The 24,066-nt window shown below is 38.9% G+C and overlaps 1 protein-coding gene across 1 annotated transcript in view; it reads left to right on the forward strand.

Annotated features, from left to right (window-relative positions):
* The window catches only part of LOC122788774 (lectin-like), an 85,297-nt gene that overhangs the window by 48,133 nt on the left and 13,098 nt on the right, over window positions 1-24,066 (forward strand). Inside the window, exon 5 of the mRNA XM_044055668.1 lies at window positions 19,629-19,743. Within this exon, the coding sequence (XP_043911603.1) occupies window positions 19,629-19,743 (115 nt within the window). The remainder of the gene's footprint in view (window positions 1-19,628; window positions 19,744-24,066) is intronic.

A 24,066-nucleotide genomic window follows, 5' to 3' on the forward strand; every position in this document is an offset into this window, starting at 1 on the left:
TGCAAAAACTTTTTTTAATTAATAAAATACAACTCCCATTCCTAGATAGTATTACTTTTTTAATAATGTCACATATGAAGTATATTAGAGGGTCAGCCCAGGTTGGAAGGTTTGGAGACAAAGCCAGAGAGGCACGATTACATTGGTTTGGACATGTGCTGAGAAGGGATGTGGAGTATATTGGGAAAAAGATGCTAACGATGAAGCTACCAGGTAACAGGAAAAGAGGAAGGCCTAAGATAAGGTTTATGGATGTGGTGAGAGAGGACATGCAGGTGGTTGGTGTGACAGAGCAAGATGCAGAGGACAGAAAGAAATGGAAACAGATGATCCACTGTGGTGACCCCTAATGGGAACAGCTGAAAAAAGATGATGACATTTTGATTATAGACTCTGGTAGTTCTTCCATCTGTATATTGAAAACTGAGTTCACCCTGGTTAATCTGGACAAATGTATACCAGTCTATCCAATAAGCCTCTTTTTTACAGTTATAGCATCTCCACTGGACCCTTACAAGTATGCATGCATGAGCTTTTTTCAAATAACATTTTACTGATTTTTTTTAAGATACAAGGTAATGTAGTAACATAAAATATACAGGAATACAAGAGAAACAATATGTGGGTAAATAAAAAATCCACAGAAGGTGCTATATGTACTTTGCACATTTAAAAAGAAAACTTAGTAACAATTTAGTAGTCACAAAAATATTTGTTTCTAAAGAAGACAATATTTAACAGGCCTTCACATAGACTATATGTATAGTTAAATACTAACAGCATTGCGCTATTTCTGCATTTTGCTGTAAAAACAATTTTTTTTCAAAAACAGCAACTATTTACAGACACATTTAAGACTATAAAGAAAGCTAAATGGAACTTAGTATAATATTCTGCAGTCGTAGGTTCATAGGTAGAATCCATTCCTTTCAATAATGATATGGAAAAATGTTACCAGCATTCATTAAGATAAAACATGTTTTTGCTATTCAATATCAGTTTCCAGGATTGTTTATATTTGTTTGGAATATTTAAAGCCATCCTAAATTATCACTTTTTGTTACATAAAGCTTAATAAACATAAATATTTTTATGAAGCATCTTAGCTTTTTGATTTTACTATTCTTTGAGGTTAAATGTAATCTTGCAAAATTGTAATTGATAATGTTAATATGATTGCAAATTGTTTTCACTTTTTTGCTATCATGTTTTCAGTATTTGGTTTGTATAAGGGCAATTCCAAAAAATATGTAACATCTCTTATCAGCAATACAGGCTTTAATTAGCTTGTACATTATGAAATATGAGGCTTTTTATTTTGGAGTTAAAGATGTATTGTGCATTAACTATAAGTTGAGTGTAATGAAATTCCTCAAAGGTAATTTTTTTAGAATTTAAATTTAGGATGTTTTGTGAATTATAGCATTATTAATATATTGGTCATATTCTGACCAAATTGTAGAGTGATAGTAGGTATTTTTATATCTAAATTTTGAGTTTAAGCTATATACATTTCAAGTAATTTTTCAGTCAAAAGACAAAACATGCTCATTTATGTTTATTTATATCATCATATCTAAATTTAGCTCTTTAGGTGCCCCATAATATATTTAACATGGGTAAATCATCTTTTGCAGGAAATAAGTGGAGTCATATATCCTTATATGTTTTTATATTTTTGGAAATGAAACCCCACATTAACTTTTCTTTAAAAGGGGTAAGTGTGACAGCTCAAGCATAAATGTTTACATACATGCAAATGTACTCCACTAACTGTCCTTTAAAATGAGAATATTCAATTATTAAAACAATTTAAACATATTTTTAGATATGATACTAGCTTTTCAAAAGTCAATGAAGCAATTAGATATGGAGGATATCTTTGTTTTATTCCAGCTTGTCGATATAAGCCTGTTATGCAACTGTTGAACTGGTTTGGGGTAAGCAGACAGAACTCAGAATATTTCCCTTTTAATTTGCTTCTTGCAGTTACCTTGCTTTCTACACAATGATCTAATACCATTGTCCCAAACATTAGAAATTTTGCAGTGGGGGTTGTTAAGGACTGAATACCATACAGGAATGTTAGGACATTCTACTTTTGTATTACACAGCTTCTATAAACGAATACATATTTCATTAATCCTTCAGACAAACATTCTCTCTGCAATGTTAGCCGCATAATTTAGGAACATTATCATTTGTACTGTTGAGATGCATTCTCAAATCAAACATTGCCTTCTTGTGCCTTCTACTACAGTTAGTGCTTATAATGCCTGCTTTACAGATGGTTATACAACAATGCATTTGCTTTATCTTTGTTCACCATATAGCCTGATACATTTGTAAAATCCTATGATATCAACAGTTCATTTACTTATGAGTCTGATGGATTTTCCATCACTCACAGAACATTATCAGTATCAAAACTGCATCTTAATTTTGCTTCTTTTATTCCTGACCCCCCCTCACTTCCCTCAGTCTTACTACATTTGGTTTAGGAAAAAGCATGAAGGGTGGGATGAAGAATTCTCCTGTCATTTCCCACTTGATACTGGGAAAGTCTAACTAATAACCCTGTTTACCTTGTCATCTCTATGTGGTGCTTTAGTGGCAGTGAGGGATAGTTAACAAGTACTAACCAGGTATATGGGTACTATAATGTTGCTACCTGTGTATGAATATTAATGAGCAAGACAAATAGCAAGTTACAACAGAAGAAAAATGTATTACCGCATCTTTCATAATAATGATGTATATTCAAACACCAGCGCCATAAGTAATCTGCATAATGCGAAGATATATAATCAGAAGAATCACTGCAATGAAGCCACATTATCACTTCTTGAAAAGATTTACTTTAAGGAAGATGAGCTGCCACATTTGATAACAATTGACCTGATCTGTTAAACTGTCACAAAACTTAAGAATAACAAAATGCCAGGCCTAAGTCACATACTGTATAAGACTTGCAAAGTACAGGTAATCCCAGTTTATCTTAATTAAGCAAGATGACACACTATAACACACTGGAAACCAGCTACATACCAAAACAAAGACATAATCATATGTTTTCCAAAACAGGACATAGAAGTTAATATCAAATTACTTTCCCATTTCTCTGATTATGACACACAGGAGTGCATAGTATTTGAAGGGAGTAAAACATATTATTTTGCAATACCAATATAGTTTCATATCATCAGAACATATTTTTCACCTTCGTGTAACTTTTCAGAATATATTGCCAGGAGAGAATGGCCTTGCAGAAGATGATTGAACATTTTTACCAGTGGACGTGGCCAATTTAATGGATACACATACTTAGTGATCACCTAAGGTGCCATTCATCTAGGGGGGCTTTTTGCCTTTTAATTATTTACTTGTTTGCTTTTGTAAGCAGGCAAACATGGCATCAGCATTTCTTTACTTTAAGAAGTAAATAATTAATTTACTAGCATGTGGCACCCCCTGCACAAAGCTGTGCTGCCCTATGGGAAAAATTGTCATGTGTCTAACCAATAAGTCTGTACAGCTTTCAGTTCCTTGATAACTCACAACCTGCTTGATTTGTGGAATGACACATAGTAGGAAGCCCATAAGTACATAACGTTATAGTGTTCTCACTGTGGAAAAGGGCATCTGTCAAGGATGTGAGGTTAGTTTGCTTTGAATCCTGGCAAATATTGAGATATGAGTGGTTCATAGGTTCATAGGTTCATAGGTAGGTACTAGGCTATCAGCCCTAGGGCCTATACAAGCCCAGCCAAAAAGGTACCCTGGCTTTTGCCACCCAAGAAAATTATTTTCCTGTGCCACTGTCAAGCAGAGCCACAGAAGTGATCCCCGGGGTGAATTTCCTATTTCCCATCCAATCATCAAAATGTTTCTTGAAGAGTGCTAATTAGGAGCTTTGTTTGATATAGATATGTAGTTTATTCCAGAGTATGGGAAGTCTCTGGGACAAGAATCTATCCCTCCGGCATGTTATGTTTATTGTGGTGACAAGGTTTAGGTCCCTAGAGCGTTTAGCTCAGAGGGATTGGTATTTCTTTAAGTGGAGCATGTCCAACAGCTCTGGGTTTGACATAGCTTTGTATGTTAGGCAGAGATCACCTCTGAGTAGGCGATATGTGACAGAGTAAAGCTGGAGGTTTATTGAGATGGTCTGCATAGGGCATCTGTTTGAGGCTGGTAATCCTCTTTGTGAGGTATTTCTATGGCCTTTCCGATTGTTGTAGATGTCTTGTGAGGTACATACCAAAAGAGGTGTTGTACTCTATAATGGGTCTAATGAGTGATGAGTAGAGGCAACCATGACCTCTTTTTTTCTGGATGAGAAACCTTTTGTGATGAGGTGTGCCACATAGAAGGATTTCCTGACTACTGTGGTGATGTGATTATCAAAGGAGGGACTACTGTCCACCTGTCACAAGGTCTCTTATCACACTTTCGGTGTTAAGTATACTACCACCTATGTTGTAGTTCATGGATACAGAGTTTTTACCAAAGGGGGTGACAATGCACTTTTTGGCATTGAGCTTGAGGCCATGGCTTTGACACCAGGCATCTGTTTCAGTGAGGCCTTTTTGTAGGATGTCCACATCATTAGGAGTTTTGATTATGGCTCCTAGTTTGCAGTCATCTGCAAACTTCATTAGCCAAAGACCTTCTGTGTTAGCCTGTACTTCAGAGAAGTAGATACCAAACAGGAGAGGTCCCAGGACTGAACCCTGTGGTACTCCACAAGTCACTGGTCTAAAGTCATTTTTGGAGTCTGCTACTTTCACAGTGTGGGTTCTGTCAGTGAGCCAGTTGGCAACCCATCTTGTGACATAGGGATTTATACCTAGTTTAGTGAGTTTAGCTATAATTCCAGAGTGGGGGATGGTATCAAAAACCTTGGCAAGCTCTAGACAGGCTGTGTGAACCACCTTACCCTTGTTTACGGCTTTGGTGACTGTTTTAAAGAAGTCTATCAGGTTTAGGAGACATGATCTGCCTTTTACAAACCTGAACTGGGTGGGGTTCAGAGTTTGGAGATTACCAGTGTCTTTGTTTATAAGTTCCATGATGATACATTCCATGGCCTTGCAGACCAGGCTCATCAGGCTAATGGGGAAGTAGTTCCCGGGGTCCGTGGTGGCTTCCCCCCTGTGGGGTGGGATAACCGTCGCTGTGCGCCACTCAGCGGGCACAAAGCCTGAGGTGAGGCTATGATTGTACATGGTACTTAGGTGGGGTGCCAGTTCGTTCTGTAGTTCGTATAGAACGCAGCCTGGGATGTTGTCTGGTCCCATGGATGCTGTGTTCTTGGCTTTGGAGAGTGTGGTTTTTACCTGTGCAGCCATGATTACAGGAACTTTGCATTCTTCTGGTATAGAGATGGGCTTTTTAGAGGGTGAAAGAGGGGTAAAGTTAGCACTGAACCTATCTGCCAGGATGTTGGCAATATCAGTTGGGTCTGTATATTTAGTGCCATTGTGCTGTAACTCAGAGCAGATCTGAGTGTTGCCATTGAGATTCTTGACATAGCTATAGAATGCTTTGTGGCTGTCTTTAGAATCAGTGGCGATTTTGTTTTCATAACTAGCTTTGGAGGATATTATCAGGGATCGCAGCTTCTTACCGAGGCTGACCAGGGAGCTCCTCCACTCATTTGATTTTACTCTCTTTTGTAACAGTTTCTTCCTTCTGTTGTATAATTTGTTTATGGCAGAAGACCACCAGATTGGCTTCCTTTTTTTGGAGGATAGCATCTTGGTTCTGTTTGGGATAGCACGATCCATGCACTCATGTAAGTGCTTATAAAGTGCAATTGTGTAGGATTCAGTAGTCATAACTGTATTATCCATCTGCATGGGTGTCATGAAGTTCACCACTTCTGTCTTAAGAAGCATGAAGTTGGCTTTGGAGAATTTTTTTACAGTGGTTTCCTTAATGGGGGGGTGTGGGCAGGATGTAGATATCTAGGGTAATTAGCTTATGGTCAGATCGGAGCAATGAGGCATTGACTTCAGGTGTGGAACACCTGTCACTCATGTTGGTAATGACTAGATCTAGGATATTATTGCCCCTGGTGGGGGTGTGGATAAGTTGATCCAGGGCATTGGAGTTTATGAATTCAAGAAAGTGTTGAGCGAAGGAGTTGGTACATGAGTAGTTTTCCCAGTTAATGGTGGGGTAGTTGAAATCGTCCATTATTAGGGTGTTTGGTTGAACTCTAATATTTTCCAGTACATCAAGAAAAAAGGAGTGGGAATCCTGGGGCATGGTGGGGGATCTGTTGCAAGCTACAATTTGGATTGCAGTTTTGCCCAGATTTAGTTGCACTTGGATAACCTTGGCTGCATTATGCTGTGCAACTAGCCTGGAGGTGTGGATATCCTTAATGGATATCCTTAGTGGTGGATGACTTTGAAGGGCAAATGAGTAGTAGGTGGCTTTGAAGGGTAACAGTGTTGCACTTTATTTTGGTTTCTACTTTTAAAACAGGCAGATATCCGAGATGTATACAGACAACAAAGCAGCTTTAATTACTGTGGGTTTCTCTGCATGACGATGACTGACTGTTGTTTGTTTATTTTTCTGGCTTTGCAGGGCTAATGTCATTTGTGTGAAGCAAATTAGAGTACTTTATTGTCTGGCTAAATTTAAAATACATGTACATTTTCATTATTTTTATTACAATCAGAAGTCTGAAATGTACACATTCAACAAAGTTTCTATAACTGCTGGTCAGGAGCTTTCTGTCGATGAAAGTAAATGACCATCCCATCATTTGCTCTGGCAGTGCAGGACTATGGTGCATTTGTGTGAAGTAAGATAGAATACTTTTCTATGATTACTGTATTTTTGTGTGAAATAAACTTTAAATACATCACTGTGGCCATTATTATTATTATATTTAACTACAGACAGATATCCGAGATACACATAGTCAATACAGTGACCATAATTGATGGGTTCATGGATCATCTGTGATAAAAAAAAAATACTAATTTCTGCTGGTTTTGAGCACCATTAAACAACAGTGGCTGATCTGGTGTTCATCAGTGTATATTACACTAATGACCAGTAGGGACCTTATAAGCCCAGCCATAAACCCAAATGTGACCCACATAGTAGATTTATATAGGGGATGATTTACTGACTGCCTGCAACAGAGACATAGGTGCCAGACCAGGGGTGAATTTCTGTTTACCCATTCATTTGTCCTAATTAGGATTAAATAAGGATAGGGAGGAACTCTGTGTGGATGGGGAGCCCACTTCAGAGAATAGGAATTCTCTGAGAAACATATATTTCTTTCTGGAATAAGCAAAATTTAGTTTTTTTAGTAGTTCTGGTGCTTTTTTTTTTTTTTGCGGGTATTCAGAAGGTTGAACAAAACAGGATCCAAGGATACTTTGTACATTTGGCAAAAATCAACTGTCAGTAGTCTGTGTGATAAGAGTAAAGAAGCAGGGATTTAAGGTAATTAGCATAGGACATTGTGTTTGCTCCTTGTATTATTTTTGTAAGGTACCATTGTTGATGTTCCAGTTGCTACCTGTGTCTGTTCAGGTATATATGAAAGGGGCCATTATACTCTATGATGGGTCTGATGATGGCCAAGTGCAGTGGTTATGATGACCTCTCTGGACCTAGATGCTATCTCCTTATTTATAAGTTGAGCAACATGAAGGATTTTCTTACTAACTTGGAACATGTTGGTCAAAGCCTAGGTTAATGTCTACATGAGTTCCCAAATCCCTGAATAGTGAATCAGCTTTTAGGGGTGTTTTATTGATGATGCAGTTATTGTGGGTGGCTGACTTCCCAAAAGGTACTATAATACATTTTTGACCCTGAGTTTTAAACCATGGCTTTGGCACCAAGCATTTGTCTGTGTTGGACCTTCCCATAAGGTGTTCTCATTTTGGATGGATTCAGTGACTGCTCACAGTTTGCAATCATCTGCAAATGTGGTCAGCCAGAGGCCTTTAATATTGGCTTTGATCTCCAAGAAGTAGATGGCAAAGAGGAGCACAAAGTTCTGAGGGACTTGACTGGTGACTGACCTCTTCATGCAGGTTGCCTCACCGAACCTAACCTCTTGGGTCCTATCAGTAAGCCAGCTAGCTATACATCATGTTATAAAGAGGTCTATTTCCAGTTCTATCAGTTTGTTGATAATGTCTGAGTAAGGTATGTAGCTATACATCATGTTATAAAGAGGTCTATTTGCAGTTCTATCAGTTTGTTGATAATGTCTGAGTAAGGTATTGAATCAAATGCTTTAGCTAAATCTAGGTAGGCAGTATGCATCACTTTCACCTCATCCATTGCCTTAGTGATCTTTTCAAAGAAGTTCACCAGGTTCAGACAGCATGACACTCCTTTGTCAAGGCTATAGTGTGATGGATCCAGTATCTGGAGGTCTTCTATGTCCTTGATGATAATTTCCATGATAATTCCTTCCATGCCTTTGCAAGTAATACTAGTCAGACTAATAGATCTGTTGTTTTCAGGATCTGTTGAGGGTCCTCCTTTATGAATGGGGATGACTATCACCATCCTCCATTCTAGTGCTACAATGCCTCTTTTAAGACTATAGTTAAATAGTGACTCCTAGGGTCCTGATAAATCATATTGTAGACTGTTCAGGAGGCATCCTAGGATGTCATTGGGGCCCATTGAGGCTGGGTTCTTGGCTGTAGCAAGTGCAGCCAGTAGCTCCCTAATTATAGTTGGAAGGGATATGTTTGAAAGTATTTCTTGGGAGGATGTTTGGGGGTGAGACGGGTGTAAAGCTGGAACTGAATTTGTCCGCTAACACATACATACAGGGCATACAGAGCATTGCCAGACCCCACTCTGACGGACCTCCTGCATTTACACAAAACAAACAGTACCAGAATTACCCATTCTAAAGAGTTAAAGACCTGCTGGAGAGATAGGTATGTTCCCTAAAACTACCCTGTCTATGGAACAGGCTCCCCATCCATGCGAAGCACAGTTCCTCCTAATTCAATTCAAGTGCAACTTGGACAATTGAATGGAAAACCAGAAATTCATCCCTGGTTTGGCACCTATGTCTCTGATGCAAACAAGTAACCTGTAAATTGTTCATCTCCTAAGTCTGTGCTTACACTTATCAAGGGTATCAGAACTTGTCAGAGATTTGGGATGCATGGTTAAGCTTAAAAAGGCCTGTCATTAGCCTAGTAAGCACCTATGAATAAGTTCACTGTATCACCAGGTTGGTGAATGTGATCCCTTTAACCAGTAGTTTACCTCATTACTGTGTGCTGCCCTTAAGGTTTCTGACATAGCTGAAGAAGACCTTATGGTCAGCTTTCACCTGTGAGGCTATCTTAACCTCAAAATCATCTTTATTGACCTGGTAAGCCCTCTTTGTTGCCTATTTAGTTTGATGAGAGATGTTTTATCTTTATAGGAATTAGCCTTGCTGGTTTTTGCCATATTTTTTCCTTTTGTTGTATACCCTGTTTAATTTGGGATGCCACCAGGGTGATTTGTTTCTCAGGGTAGATCTAGGCTTACTTCTGGTAGATACAGCAGCTTCTATGCAGCCATTGACATGGTTATACAGAGTTTCTGAAAGCAATTCATTGTATGCTGCTGTGTTCTTGGGGTTTGAGGGAGCATTGAATTTGGCAAACCATCGTATAATAAAAGGTAGCTTTCCTTGGAATAGTTCCTAACTGTTACTGGTTTTACTGGGGTTACAGAGTTTATTGGGATTTTTAAGGAAACAGCTTTATGGTCGGACCTTAAGAGGGAGGATGAGATATGGGGGGGGAGGTGCAGCATTCTCCATATTTGTGAGTATAAGGTCCAGTGTACTGGACTCTTTAGTGAACATATTCAGCATTTGTTCAAGGGTGTTTATATCTATGAAGTCCATGAATCTCTGTGCCTATATACGTAAGGCCATGTTGGCTTCCCAGTGTATAGAGGGGTAATTAAAGTGTGGGTAGGGTGTGGGTGGATGGTAAGTGCCTCCAGTAGGTCCGCACATGGAGGAACTCCAGCATGTCACCCTGTTTGACCAACCTAGAGATTTACTTGTTACTGATGTTTATCAAGGCACCTCCAGCTTTAGCCCTTGTCTGTGCAACTACTGGTCTAAACGTCTGCAAGGCACTGAAACTTTGCTCTTTCAGGATACTGTCTGCTGTTTAAACCATGTCTCAGTAATTGTGAATTGGACAGAATATCCATATGTTTGAAACAATGTTACCAGTATGCCCAGAATCAGCCAATGTTGTATCCTATGCATGTTTAGGTTTGTAGGTGTATTATAGGTATATTCTGAGTCAGATGGGTGCAGTAAGCTCCATAGGTCTACACCTGTATAATGTCCTTGATGACCTTAAGTGCTTCTTAGCCTTGGGGGAGGGTCCTACCTCTTATTCAGTCTAGTACTACATTAAAATCTTCCACAATTAGTATCGGTGAAGGGCTCCATTATATATTGTCCAAAAAATTGTAAGACAATAAATAGATGTGGTAAGTCACAGTTATTATCATAGAGATTCCTTATTGTAAGTGGTCCTAAACTAGTGTTAAATGTTACCCAGGTGTTCCTTCCCCTCCTCTACAATTTTTTTTTCCGGCAATGACCACCTCAGCAACCCTTTAAAAAGGATTGCATTGCAGCCTGTGGCTTCTCTGACAGGTTAGACAACAGTACTCCTGCATTTGTTCTAAGCATTGTAGCATACATTTTGCATGTTTACATTCTTGTATGAGTTAGTATCCATATTTAGCTTCTTTATTCTTAAAACATTTCCTTTTTTGTTTGGTATTTAAATCCTAACATATAAATTCAAATAGTTAACCAATATACATACTGTTACCAACAAATGAATAATGAGTGACCAAAAAAGGTCTGCAAATTCAAGAACCAAATAGTGGACATACAGTAACTCTTACCAGATTTCCAATGCACACAGCATGTAGTAGGAATACTAAACAAGTGATCATGAGGGCCGTAACTTAGCTGACCATGTGTACATTCAAGTTGACATTTAAAGGTCCATGAGTCCCTTTTCAAGTACTTAATAATGCTTACCTCCCAAATTGAGCAGGGCTATACATGACCATCCTGGTGTAAATTTGTGTGTACCCATCCAATCATCAAGACTAGCCTTAAAGGTAATAGTCACATCTGCTTTCAGATATTTTGCTTTATATCCTTATTTACTAGCTGAGTTAGACTTTCCAGCTAGATTTGCTCCATTTTTGACTTAGGGCACTGAATAAACTTTCAGTGCCTTTTGACATCTTGGATGGAGACTTCGCCTTATCACTACCCAGATGTAACTCAGATGGTTCATGCTCATATTCTAAGGCTGTCATAATATCATCTTTCTGTACCATGGCCAACACCTTGAACCTGTTGTCCATCAGGACCTTCAGGCCACAAATTGTCCTGATGCTTTCTTCCATTTGTGATGCCTGTCTAGAAACTCAGAAGCTACATATCTATCAGCACAGGACTGTTTTCATGGGGGAGGTCTCTGACTTGCATATTGCCATGAACGTTTCTTGTGCTGACACTCATTTGGATCTCTCTGTGTACTGATCGCTTTTAGAGTCTAGGCCCTGGTTTGGTGTTAATGTCTCATTCATTATTCTTCTGTGCAGAACATACCTCTTGCCTTTCATTTTGAAACACTTGTCTGCTGGTTACTAAAGTACCTTTGAAAGGTTATTTTTATAGCACAATGAGCATACAGAGGAAAATTCTGTGCACTTCCAAGTGATCTCTTTTAAAAACTTCTGACGTAGTCTCATTTGATGGCCACATAATCAGATGGGCCAGCCTTCCTGTGCAATACAGAGTAAGAGCTCTTTATCCAAATAGTTCAGGAATCCCCCCCTCAAACTTGGAGGCGTAGCCACACTGTTTTCTCTGCAAATGATAATGCAGCTGTCTGCTAGCAGACAGAAGGCTTTTGGTTGGCTGTAGTCAAAAAGATCACCATATCCTCAGTGTCTGCACTTTTCAAAAATCCTACTAGCCTAAGGTTATTGTGGCAGTGACTGTTCTACAAGTACGTTAACTTATCTCAAAGAACTCCCAGCTCTAGGTCATGCTATAGTAGTTTGACCACATTGCCCTCCATATGCCCTAATTGCATCATCATTGCTGATTCACAAAAGGAGACTGTCACATCACAGCTTTTCAAGTTTTGCTGAATTCATGTATCTTCTATAATTTCTTTAGTGTCCTGCAATACTAGTGCCACCAGGGAGATGATTGTGTCTATTGTAGTCACAAACTCTTACATTACACTATGACCACCAAAACCAACTCCTGTAGTTTAATTCATCATAGTGTAGAAAGGGTTACTACAAATAATGTTCCTCTGCTAATTACCAATGCAAACAACTAATATGCTTAATGTATCAGGCTGTCCAGTGCACATAGGAGAGAATTATTATATTACTAGGCCTATTTAAATGCTACAGTCACAAAAGCTCCTAGAAAAGTGGACCTCACTCCACAATGGCTAGCCCCATCCCCTCCCAGATATGATTTATATATCTTCAAAAGCATGTTTCTTAGTTTACTGTGAACTGCTGTCTCACCAGTTTTGAGCATTACATTTTGGACACAACTTGTTTCTGTCTAGTAAGGGAAACAAAGACTGAGTTTCTTTCCTTACATGTGATTTTTGTTGAGGTGATCAGTGACGAAGGTTGGGTAAAAAGCTGTAACATTCCCATCAGACCATCTATAACTCCATGGCTTTTGGGCATGCAGCAGCCTCCAGAATCTCAGCTTAATTCAGTTATTTCTTCCACACTGGTTACAGGGCAGTCCTGACCAGTTAGCATATGTTGAAAGGATGCAGGAAAAAGCAAAGCTGAAGAATAAGATTGACTGACTTTCCTTAGTAATAAGTTTTGTTTAGACTATCATTGGATGGAAAGACTGGGAGAAAAATTCACATCAGATCATCCAGAAGCCATGCCTACTGGAGGTCTAGAGTCTGCACAGACCCCTGGCTTAATTCATTTATTTCTTTCACAGTTATTACAGTACATTCTTGGGCAGTTGGGGTGTGTTTGCAGGAAAATTCTGAAGAGTAAGACAAAGGTTAGAATACCAAGGAAGAGTAATCTGGATGTTGTGAGACAGGCACTGTGGGGGAAAAATGGGGTGGGGGTACTAGGAGATGCACATGGGAGAAGCAGTGGACATGTAGGCACCATGGACCCCTTTGCCTAGGGCTCTACTCTATCTATGGTCAGCCCAAACAGTAGACACCCATAAAGCATTTGTTCTTATAAATTGAAGTTACTGGTAACCTACAGGTGGATAAAGACTGAACTCTGGAGCTTCAGTTGCCTGAAGGTCAACCTGCCAACGATCATCGTTTCTTCACAGGAAATCACTGTGTATAAGTTCAGCCAGCAATTATGTCATTTTTTGGGGGAATTTCCCCCTTCTTTGTGTTGGTGCAACCATGAAGTTGGTGCATATAAGTCCAGGGGGTGGGGGCTTGCTACCATGCAAAAATACTTTAAAAAGTGTTTTTCGGCCTTTTTTCAGCAAATGTAATTTGGGGATTCTGATCTTTGGTGCATTCTGTTTGTCCCCACATGGTGGAAGCTGAAGTTTCATGTATCAGTACTGTAAAAGCTCAGATATCTGAATTAATTAATAGTAAAGGTTAAAACTGCATTATATGTGAATGAAGCCTACTCCCTAAAATTTCAGAAAGACTCAAACAAAGCAATGCTGTCAGGCAAAACTGCCTATACTGATCTCATGTTTTCTAACAAATGTAGTGCATTTCCTAGTATTTGTAACAGAATATAAAGGATTATATCAAGCATCCCTAAATCTCTTAATACTAATATTTTTAACACAAACTATTTAACCCTAACTGTAAAAATTCCCCAGTGATCAACATTTTGTATGATTCAGCCACCAAAATCAGTAACATTGCTATCTGAGCAGAAATTTAAAATGTTTGTTAGGAGGAAGGGGAATGTTGAGCTCCCGTGAAAAGAAGTAGCAGGAGCTCATCAAAGTCTTGGATAATGAGGAGCTCATCTAATGGGCTGTAGACGGCATCAGAAAGGATCGAATTCTTAATGTGGTCATACCAGAACAAAAGGTGTTATGGACATCCAGGTTAAAGCCCAATAGCCAGCTGTTATCATACCCATGTACATACCTCTCAACCATACCAAATTTCTTGTTTTTTACCGGTTTTGAGGTCCAAATAATGGGGTGCCATGATTCCCGTGTGGCACCTCTTCTTTTCCAAATTTCCAGGCTTCTCCAGGCTTTTTTTAAAATGTTTTTTGTTTTTCAGCTGACGTCATCATATGCAGAGGCATGCGTGATGATGACAGCTCCATGAACAGCCTGCCAGCCTATCAGAATTGAGTTCACTTTCTGGCCATAGCGTGCATGCATGTAGTTTCCCCAACTGCTTAAAGCAGCATTTGAATTCCATGGGCTCAAACTGTGCAGTCTTAGAAGAACAGCCAGCCAGAAAGCAGGATTTACTTTAGCACCAGCCAGAATGCATTCCGGTAACGATTTAAATTCTGGTAAAAGAGTTAGTCTTTACTTAGTTAGAAGCAATGGACTTAGCCTTTCAGTAAGGACTTAGGCAGAATGCATTCCAGTAGAGTTAAACAGCAGTTTTTGTAACACAATGGACTTAGACAGAATGCATGTAAGGAAGTTAGTCTTTTCGGCACAGGTTTCAAAGGGCAGTTTTAACGGACTTAGCTCAGCAGGTTTCCGCAATTTTTGTGACACCTTGGATTTGTTTTTGTGTCATATATTTAAGGTTTCTTTTAAGGGTTCATATCTGAAGTTGTCTTTCTGTTTTAAAAAGAATGCATCATTTATCTCCTATGAGACACTAGAGAAGTAAAAAAATATATATAACATTGATGTGACTGCTTTAGGTTGAATACCAAAAGTGGCTAACTGATGTTATTCACCTTCTGTGTTATCTTGCCTCCATCACTCTAAGACAAGAACACAAATGTTAGTTTAGTTTAGTACTGAGGACTAAATCAGACATCTTTTATTATGTGCATTTAAACAACTTAGTGTTTCAAGATATTGTTACTATAATCTTGCTCAAAATGTTTGCATTTTGCATATTCAGAGAAGTTTCTTTGGATGTATCATAAACTTGACAATTTGGGTTGCACTTCACTATTAAGGAACATTCTATAATCTACCATAATATTCTGAATTATGTTTTTTTTAATTATTTTACAATCATGACTGGACAGCTTAAAGTCTAGTTGAAAATGAAAGGTTATTAACCAACAATAGCTCAAGGCAACACCTGAACTCAAAGAACACAGACCAATATCTTATGTGGTTCTGATCCTCCCACTTCTGATCTTTGAGTGGTACCTTCACATTGACTCATTGATATCATATTCTAAATAAGAGAGTTCTGTTGCCTGACGAGAAGGTGTTATGATACTTGTTAGTCTTACTTTAGCTACTCTACCATCATATTCTGAACTGGGTAGATAATGCAGCTTTGATGACATAATTATGACATTTGTGAGTCTTGTTTTGGCTTCTCCACCATCATATTCTGAACTGGGTAGATGATGCAGCTTTGATGACATCATTACGATGCTTGTGAGTCTTGATTTGACTTCTCCACCATCATATTCTGAATTGGCTAAATAATGTAGCTTTGATGGCGTGGTTATGATACTTGTAAGTCTTGCTATGACTTCTCTACCAACGTGTTCTGATTTGGCTAGATAATGCAGCTTTGATGACATGACATCATTAAGATACTTGTAAGTCTTGCTTCGGATACACCACCATCATATTCTACATTTGGTCGATAATGCAGCTTTCATGAAATCACTCTGCATACACTATCCCACTAGCATTTTTCTTCTAAGCTCCTATGTTTCTGTAATGATTCATTTTGCAGTAGCACTGCTCAAATATATTGTGATGTCTGTCTTGTACAAGCAGATGGGGGTTAGCTTGGCACTCCCTGTACATCCAACTTACCACATATCGAAATGTTCTTTTAATCAAAAATACTCACAAATATCTTCTGCAAATTCTTGCTTTAGGTCAGAGACCTCTGTGAGTCATGGGCCAGATAATCATGGTGCTATGATGCTCATTCTGGTTCTCAAGATCCCCCTATTTCATCTACATTCCTAAGCTATCTTAACATGCCATAGCAAATGTTCATTGCTTACAATCCATTATACAATTAGCCTGATAAAACTTCTACTCCTTCTCAATCTGTGGGTTAGGTTTTTAAGATGAAAAGAGACAGGATTCTTGCATTTTACAATATCAAAACATTAATCCAGATAGCATGAATCATTGGTATACAGCCTGAAGAATTGTAACATACTAGTTTTCTGCCTTAGCTTACTTTTTCTTAATCCATTGTTAATCATAAAAATTGCATCCTACTCAAAGGGACTATGATTTGAAAACAGCCCAAAGGTAATCTTTATCCGCTACTGGCCAGATGCAGTTTCTTTGAATGTGGGTTTCAAGGGCAGGGAAGTTTTAATGTTAAGTCTATTTTCATTGTGAGACTGTATTGCTTTCTTTAGCCAATGTCTATTAGTGTTTGTACTATAAAATGTAAAATAAAAGTTTTAAATGAAATCCAAATAATCATTGTAGAAGTAAAGCAGTATGCACATTACAGTATTTATGGTAAAAAGGACAAAATAGCCAAGTAATGGGACATTGGTTTTGGAATGGCTGCAGAGGGATTCTGGGGCCATAATTTGGTTGTCTGTTCTTCGGTTTGCATTTGAAAGTTGGTATCCCACAATTCCGTTGGAGTGGATGGGGTTACATAATTATGTACACAAATTTTATGTTAATCAGTGGACAGATTTGTACCTATTTTTTATGGACCTTTGTCCAGATTTTTGATGTTTACAGGTTGAGAGGTGTGCCCATTTATAGTTCAGAACATGGGAAAAGGGTAAAAAGACAATGATGATGGTGTTGTGGTAATTTAGAACAGTTACCCACTATTTGATGGGACAGGTGGTCATGGATGAAGCAGGAGAGTGGAAACAAATGAAGAAATGTAAATAAGCTATATGAATGGGTTAAGGATGGGATGCTCAGATTCTGGACAAGAGTGTAAAAAAACGACAGGAAAAGGACAATGTAGCTACAAATGAATATAAGACAAGTAATTTGGATAAAAGCTAGGGCCTGCAGGAGGAGGAGGAAGAAAGGGGAGTGTAGAGAGATGTAGGAGGACTAGAACAAGGAGATTAGTAAAAAGGGAGCTAAAGTTTAAAAACAATTATCTGACAGAATCCAAAAAGGAAGCAAGGGGCTTTTAGGTACATAGCAGAAAGAAAAATATGAAGCACAAAACAAGGTAGGCTGAGTAGAGGTAGATGAAATATCACAGAAGAATGGGGAAAAACAGGTAATAAATGAAGGTTTTGCTTCAATCTTCACAAAAGGAAGTAAGGGGAAGATGCCATGCTAGGAGGTAGACATGGTAGATTGGGGAGAACAGTGGACAGACACCATGATAGAGAAGGAAGAGGTTTAGAAGGATATGTCTGCCCATACAGAGAATAAAGCATATAGACCAGATGGGTTGCCTCCCAAAATCCTCATAATCTGGCCACTGTATTAGCAGACTCTTCCCTCCTCAACAGAGATCCTCAACAGATTACTGAAGTGAGCAGAAGTACCACAGCACTGGCAAATGACATTTGTGGTACCCCAGTACAAAGACAGGAGCAGGAAAAATGCAGAAAACTATAGGTTAGCTAGCTTAACCGGCATGGAAAATGATGGAGAAAATCCTGAGAGAAAGGTTGGCAGCATTTCTAAAGGACAAAAATCGCAGGGATACCAACCAGCGTGGCTTGATGGCCAGAAGAAACTGCCAAACTTGATTCAGTATTATAGTTAGATTAGAGGAAATCTTTGAAATGAGTGCTGATGGATGTGGTCTACCTGGACTTCAGTCAGCCTTTGAACTGGCCCTGCACAGGAAGCTGCCAAGAAAACTAGAGTTATGGCTCTGAGTGGGATAGGTTCATAGGGTCACAGGTGAGCTCTAGGCAATCAGTCCAGTCCATTTTGAGCTTAGTCCAATAACTCTCATATTAAAAAGTTTCTTGTCCATTGAGGATGGCAATGTGGGATAGACCTGAAGAGAATTTCTGACTGTCTATCTGATTGTTAATCTTTACCTTGAAAGTGGCAAGGCTATTACTCCATCTACCCTAGAGAATTAATACATAAGGAACTGGAATTCCAAAAGTGTAAATGGAAGGGCACTGATGGTTGCGAGTGGAGGGAACAGGATGAGCCTATGCACCCATAATATACAGTTAGGGATGACAGTGGATTATGGGAAAAGCTAACAAAATGGGCTGATAGGTGTCAGTTGTGGTTCACTACAGACAAATGTAAAGCATTGCATCTTAGCCAAACTGAAAGGAGTTGAACTGATGGCTAGCTGGAAAGGGATCCAGGACTGTTAATCACTCGTAGTCTTGGACCACCAGTAGAAGAACGAGAATGCATTGGTAGCAACTAGCAGAATGCTGTAGCGAATCCACAGGGGGATAGGCTCCAAAAGTAAAGGGGTAATGCTTCTGCTGTACTGAGCCTTGGTGAAACCAAAGTCGGTTGCTGTGTACAGTTCTCAAGGTGGCATAAGAAATGTGATATTAGGATAATGAGATAATTTGTGAGGAATGCTACCAGAAAGGAGTATGTGTTGTAGGGGACATGATATTTCTCGAGACTGGAGGAGCTAACACTCTTCTCACTTGGAACCAGAAGAGAATGGTGAGTGGACAATATGAGTGAAGAATATTGACCAAAAAGGTGTAATATTATGCAAAGCACATGAGAAGAAGTATATTGACCAAGGTGTAATATTATGCAAAGCATATGAGAAGAAGAATATTGACCAAGGTGTAATGTTATGCAAAGCACATGAGAAGGAGCTGTCCTGAACAGAAAGGACAGAACATTAGGAGTAGCACATGCTACGGACTGGATGCAGTAGTAATTATTAATGAAGAATGCTGGGAATGAGTGTTGGGAGCGACTTTACAGAGGCATTCAATACAGCATGGGAGAGGTGGTGAGGAACTGAGTGCAAAGATAGGAAGCAGGACAGGTGCAACAATGAGTGCATTATTAGTAATACAGACTAGATAAGCTCATTGTCCTGTTCTGAATTATGCAACTGCAATGTGAGAGCACTTGGTGGAGAAAAACACAGATAGAAGGAAAGCACTTGATGTCATTTTGTTTTCCACTTAGTCTATGACAAGATCAGGAAATCAAGAAGTAAGACGGAAGAATATAAACTCGTGTTCAAACAGAAACTGTTAACATTATACACATATAACCTTTCACTCAACCAAAGCGTGGCAGTTTTCTATTAACCAGGCATGACAACACACGGTATGAAATCTTATTGAGTATTAAAATGTTTTATGTTGATTTTATCTTGTCTCTCCTCATGGCTATGGAATATTTTTATTTTCCTATGAATTACATGATTGTATATTACAGATAGTATTACCTAGGCCACCAATAATAACTTTGTTATCTTTTTTTTTTCCAGAACCGTAACTTCATGTGGTCTGATGGCTCAGAATGGAACTATGAAAACTGGGCAATTGGTGAACCAAATAACTTTAATGGTCGAAGAGAGGCTTGCTTTCAGTTTCTCTTTGGAGGTAAGAGGAACAGTGTAAATCCTGCACAGTAAAACATAAAGATGGTACAACTTCTCCATGTTTCCCAGTCATAAAATGCAAATCTGTCATGAATGAAGTACACGCAGGTGAAGTAGATACTGTGTAAACAGTGTTGTGGTGTCAAATGGAGCAAATAAGTACAACGCTAAGTATTAGGCCATTAGTGTTGATTTATACAAGGAGCTACAGGCAGCTGAACTGATTTAAGTAGGCAGTATACTGGCAAAGGAGTAGTACTACTGATGAGTCCGCATTCCTCAGACACGTGCAGTATTATTTCTATCTCAATGCATGTGGCTTATTCATTACCATTGCACAGTTGTGTTTCGAGTCTAAACTGCATCAATGCCAAATACTAACTTCTTTTGAAAAAATGTTCACACAATAATTTTAAAAAACTCTTTCAACCAACCATATTGCAAAACTGCATGCTTAAAAATTACATTCATGTCATGATTTTGTGTGTGTGTGTGTGTGTGTGTGTGTGTGTGTGTGTGTGTGTGTGTGTGTATGCATGCCCGCATTATGTGTGAGTGTCTGTGCCTGTGTGTAGGATCCTTGTTTTCATGAAGTCTTCTGATTTCTCTGACGAGATGAATTTCCAGAGGATGAGGTTTCATACAGAAGAACTGCACCGCACCTCCTACCAGGATATAGGTCAGTAAGGGTGGTGTAGGAGCTGCTCACCATAATAATTATACAATAGTATGATCTAGTGGTTTACCTAGAGTGGTGGATTCACAAAGGCGTCTAGTTTGAGAAGGTATTGATTTCAAAAATCATAAATGTGTATAACAGGCAAGGACATCATGGAGAAGGAAGGCACATAATAGTAATCATCTTGGAGTGCATTATTAAATGCCTGTGCTTACATAATAATATTACTGTATCAGGTACACAGTCTTAAAGGCTATACTGCAAGCACTGAATACTTTTTAGTGGGCATGTCTTAAATTCAAATGGCACATGTGCATTGCTGCCTCGGGCTATGATCAGTACCAACCACACCCAAATAAGCTCCGCACGTACCATCTATCCTTTTCACAACTAGTCACCTCTGTAAATCAGATACCACCTACCTCTACTCATCTAAATGTTTCCTGTGCTCAGGTGCTAAGCTCCTCCTCAGTATATCCAAATCAAATAACTATGCAGGCCACTCCTTATACTCCACCTACATTGCTAAGTTTAGGAACTCAAGTCTGACAGCTATAAGACACATTCAACATCTCCACTGTTTAAGTAATCAGCTCAAACAATGTCTATCAGACTTCGGATCCTGTTCTTGTTGAACTCCAGGTTAACTGCCATCACCTATAGAAACGCCTCTATATTCTCACACTAAATCCTGTAATGACTTTCCTTAGGATTGCCCATAGTTCCTAATGCTATCCCTTACCTTACCTATTCTCAGTTGCCTTGCTTATCACTGTCTGTCTTCTTTGCTCATTTACAAGCCATTCTGCTGATACTACTAATATTTTGTAACTCTTAGAAGAAAAATGTTCCGCTCCAGTGTCTCTCAGTATATATACATTATATTACAATGTCTGTATCTTGCTTTATTCTTTAAATTGTAACTATTTTGTATTGTTATTGTATTTATGTCAGAGCTTTTCTGCTCAAGCTTCTGCTGAAAAGGGAAAACCTATTACCCAGTCAGACCTACCCAGTAAAAAAAAACTGTATATAAATAAATAAAATAAATAAAAAGCAAAATTACTTGAAAAATGTCAAGAAGTTCTGGAATGATGCAGCACTGGAAAATACACACTTAATGCAGTCTTTTTAGGCAAACCCCCCCACCCACCCACTTCATTGAGTTCATAGTCCTTTGTTTCCTGTCAGAATACTGACTGTTTTGTTCCATCTAGCTGCCTTTGCTATGTTTACCATGACGCATCACAGATTTTCACAATCTCTTAAATTTACTCTTCCTGATACCAGCAACACATGGACATGTTGGAGATACAACTTTCCTCAAATCATCTTCCCCATGATTGTGTAGCAGACAACAAATGTAGCCACAAAATCCACATTATTCCACCGATTGAGCACTTTCGTAAGAAGATATCACAACTTCTTCAGAATGAATGAAATACTTCACACACCCCCTCTTTAACTATACCTCCCAGATACGGTCACATGACTAAAAACATCTGAACAAAGTATAGTACGCAAAATTAAAAAAAAAAATTAAAGTTAAATACACAGTATAACACACTTAGTATAATCTAATCTACTTGTCTACTACAGGTCTTTTTCTGGTGTTGGTTCCTGGTTTGTGTTTGCTTTGCTTTTCCCATGATTGTATCCACCAGGATACAATCCAGACAGCTGGTCTGCTTATATCTTTCTCTCCAAAATGGACTTTCTTACTGTTGTAGCCTCTGTATCTCAGCCAGTTCTGCGGTCTCCATACAACACTTTAAAATCGCTCTAACACTCTTTATACTGCTTTGAACCACATAATTCCTGTCCAACCTTTAATTCACAGCTACACGAAACTCCTCATTCTGTAATCACTCTATTTTCCCTTTTTAATGCACATCACTGTTTGAAAAAAAAAATCCACCCTCATCTTGGTTTGGTCTATAGAAAAAAAGGTAGCAAAAAATTATCCTCCTCCCTTTTGCAGCTATGCAACATTCTTCAGCTTATCATAATTCACATTATTTCTTTGCACTCAAAATCCACCATTTTACTAACCAAAACTGTCACTCCACTCTTCCATAGTGCAGTCCATCTTCATCTTCAATTTCTCAAGTCCTTCAGCTTTTAATTTGGCAGTGTCCCTTAATTTTAGCTTTATCCCCTGCAATGTTACTATCCACATCTTCTTTAATTTATCTGTCACTTTCTACATTTTGAGGATTGTTTGTCCCCTTTTCTTTTCCCTAGTATACATGACCACAAACCTTCTTAGCCTTTGGTCCCCCCCTTTCCTGTTGGCTGTCAATTTGCTGCTCCTCCTATAAAAATATACAAAATTCTATCAGGTGCCAGCATTGAAGTGCCAATACTTCCACAACCAGACAGCATTGAAGTACCAATACTTCCACAACCAGCCAGCACTGAAGTACCAATACTTCCACAACCAGCCAGCACTGAAGTACCAATACTTCCACAACCAGCCAGCATTGAAGCGCCAATACTTCCACAACCAGCCAGCATTGAAGTACCAATACTTCCACAACCAGCCAGCACTGAAGTACCAATACTTCCACAACCAGCCAGCACTGAAGTACCAATACTTCTACAACCAGCCAGCAGTGAAGTACCAATACTTCTACAACCAGCCAGCAGTGAAGTACCAATACTTCCACAACCAGCCAGCACTGAAGTACCAATACTTCCACAACCAGCCAGCACTGAAGTACCAATACTTCTACAACCAGCCAGCAGTGAAGTACCAATACTTCTACAACCAGCCAGCAGTGAAGTACCAATCCTTCCACAACCAGCAGGCACTAAATACCAATACTTCTACAACCAGCCAGCATTGAAGTACCAATACTTCCACAACCAGCAGTTTGATCCTAAAGTTGTTGCATCTACAGTATAGCCTAAGATAGCCAGTGAGGCACCTCACACCACCCCAAAACTCTTCTCTTTATCCCTTGCCCCTATATCTTTTCTTATATGCCCATCATCTGGTTGGCATTATCATCTACCTTCCACATTATCCTGTGGATATCTGTGGCCCAGTGACTGCATCTCTTCATTCTAGGTACTAAACTCCCTCATTTTGTCCACCCTAAACTCACTTGCTGAAATACCCCTTCCCTATCTCCTCTGTCCTATACAACCCATACATTCCCTTTCTTCCACCTTTTTATTTCTCTAACATGTTTTCTGTTTCAGAAAAGACTTATACATATACATCTATCTCTCCTATTTATCATTCCACGCTTCATTACATCATAGTGGTATGAGTTAACAGACTTAAATAATTATGTATCCATTTGACTTCCATTTAGTAACAAATGTGTACGTGCAACATCAACTTAACCTTCATTAAACAAACTGATGTAAACATTAATTAAACAAACCATTGTAAACATTAATATATTTCCCATTATTTTCACATGCTGTTGCGGTGTCATTTTGATAGTGACAATCATCTAGAGCCAATGTTCACACCACCAGGTGGCTTTTCCTGCCATAATTGTTCTTCTGTACCACACATATTCATTCACACTCACACCGATGGCCAATTTAGAGTGTCCAGTGCACCAAATGAATATCTTTGGAATGTGTAAGGAAGCTGGAGTACCTAGAGAAAGCCCACATAATGACAGG

Source organism: Protopterus annectens, chromosome 14.part0 (assembly GCF_019279795.1).
Source record: "Protopterus annectens isolate FY-2018-M chromosome 14.part0, PAN1.0, whole genome shotgun sequence".
In the NCBI taxonomy this organism is placed as follows: Eukaryota; Metazoa; Chordata; order Ceratodontiformes; family Protopteridae; genus Protopterus; species Protopterus annectens.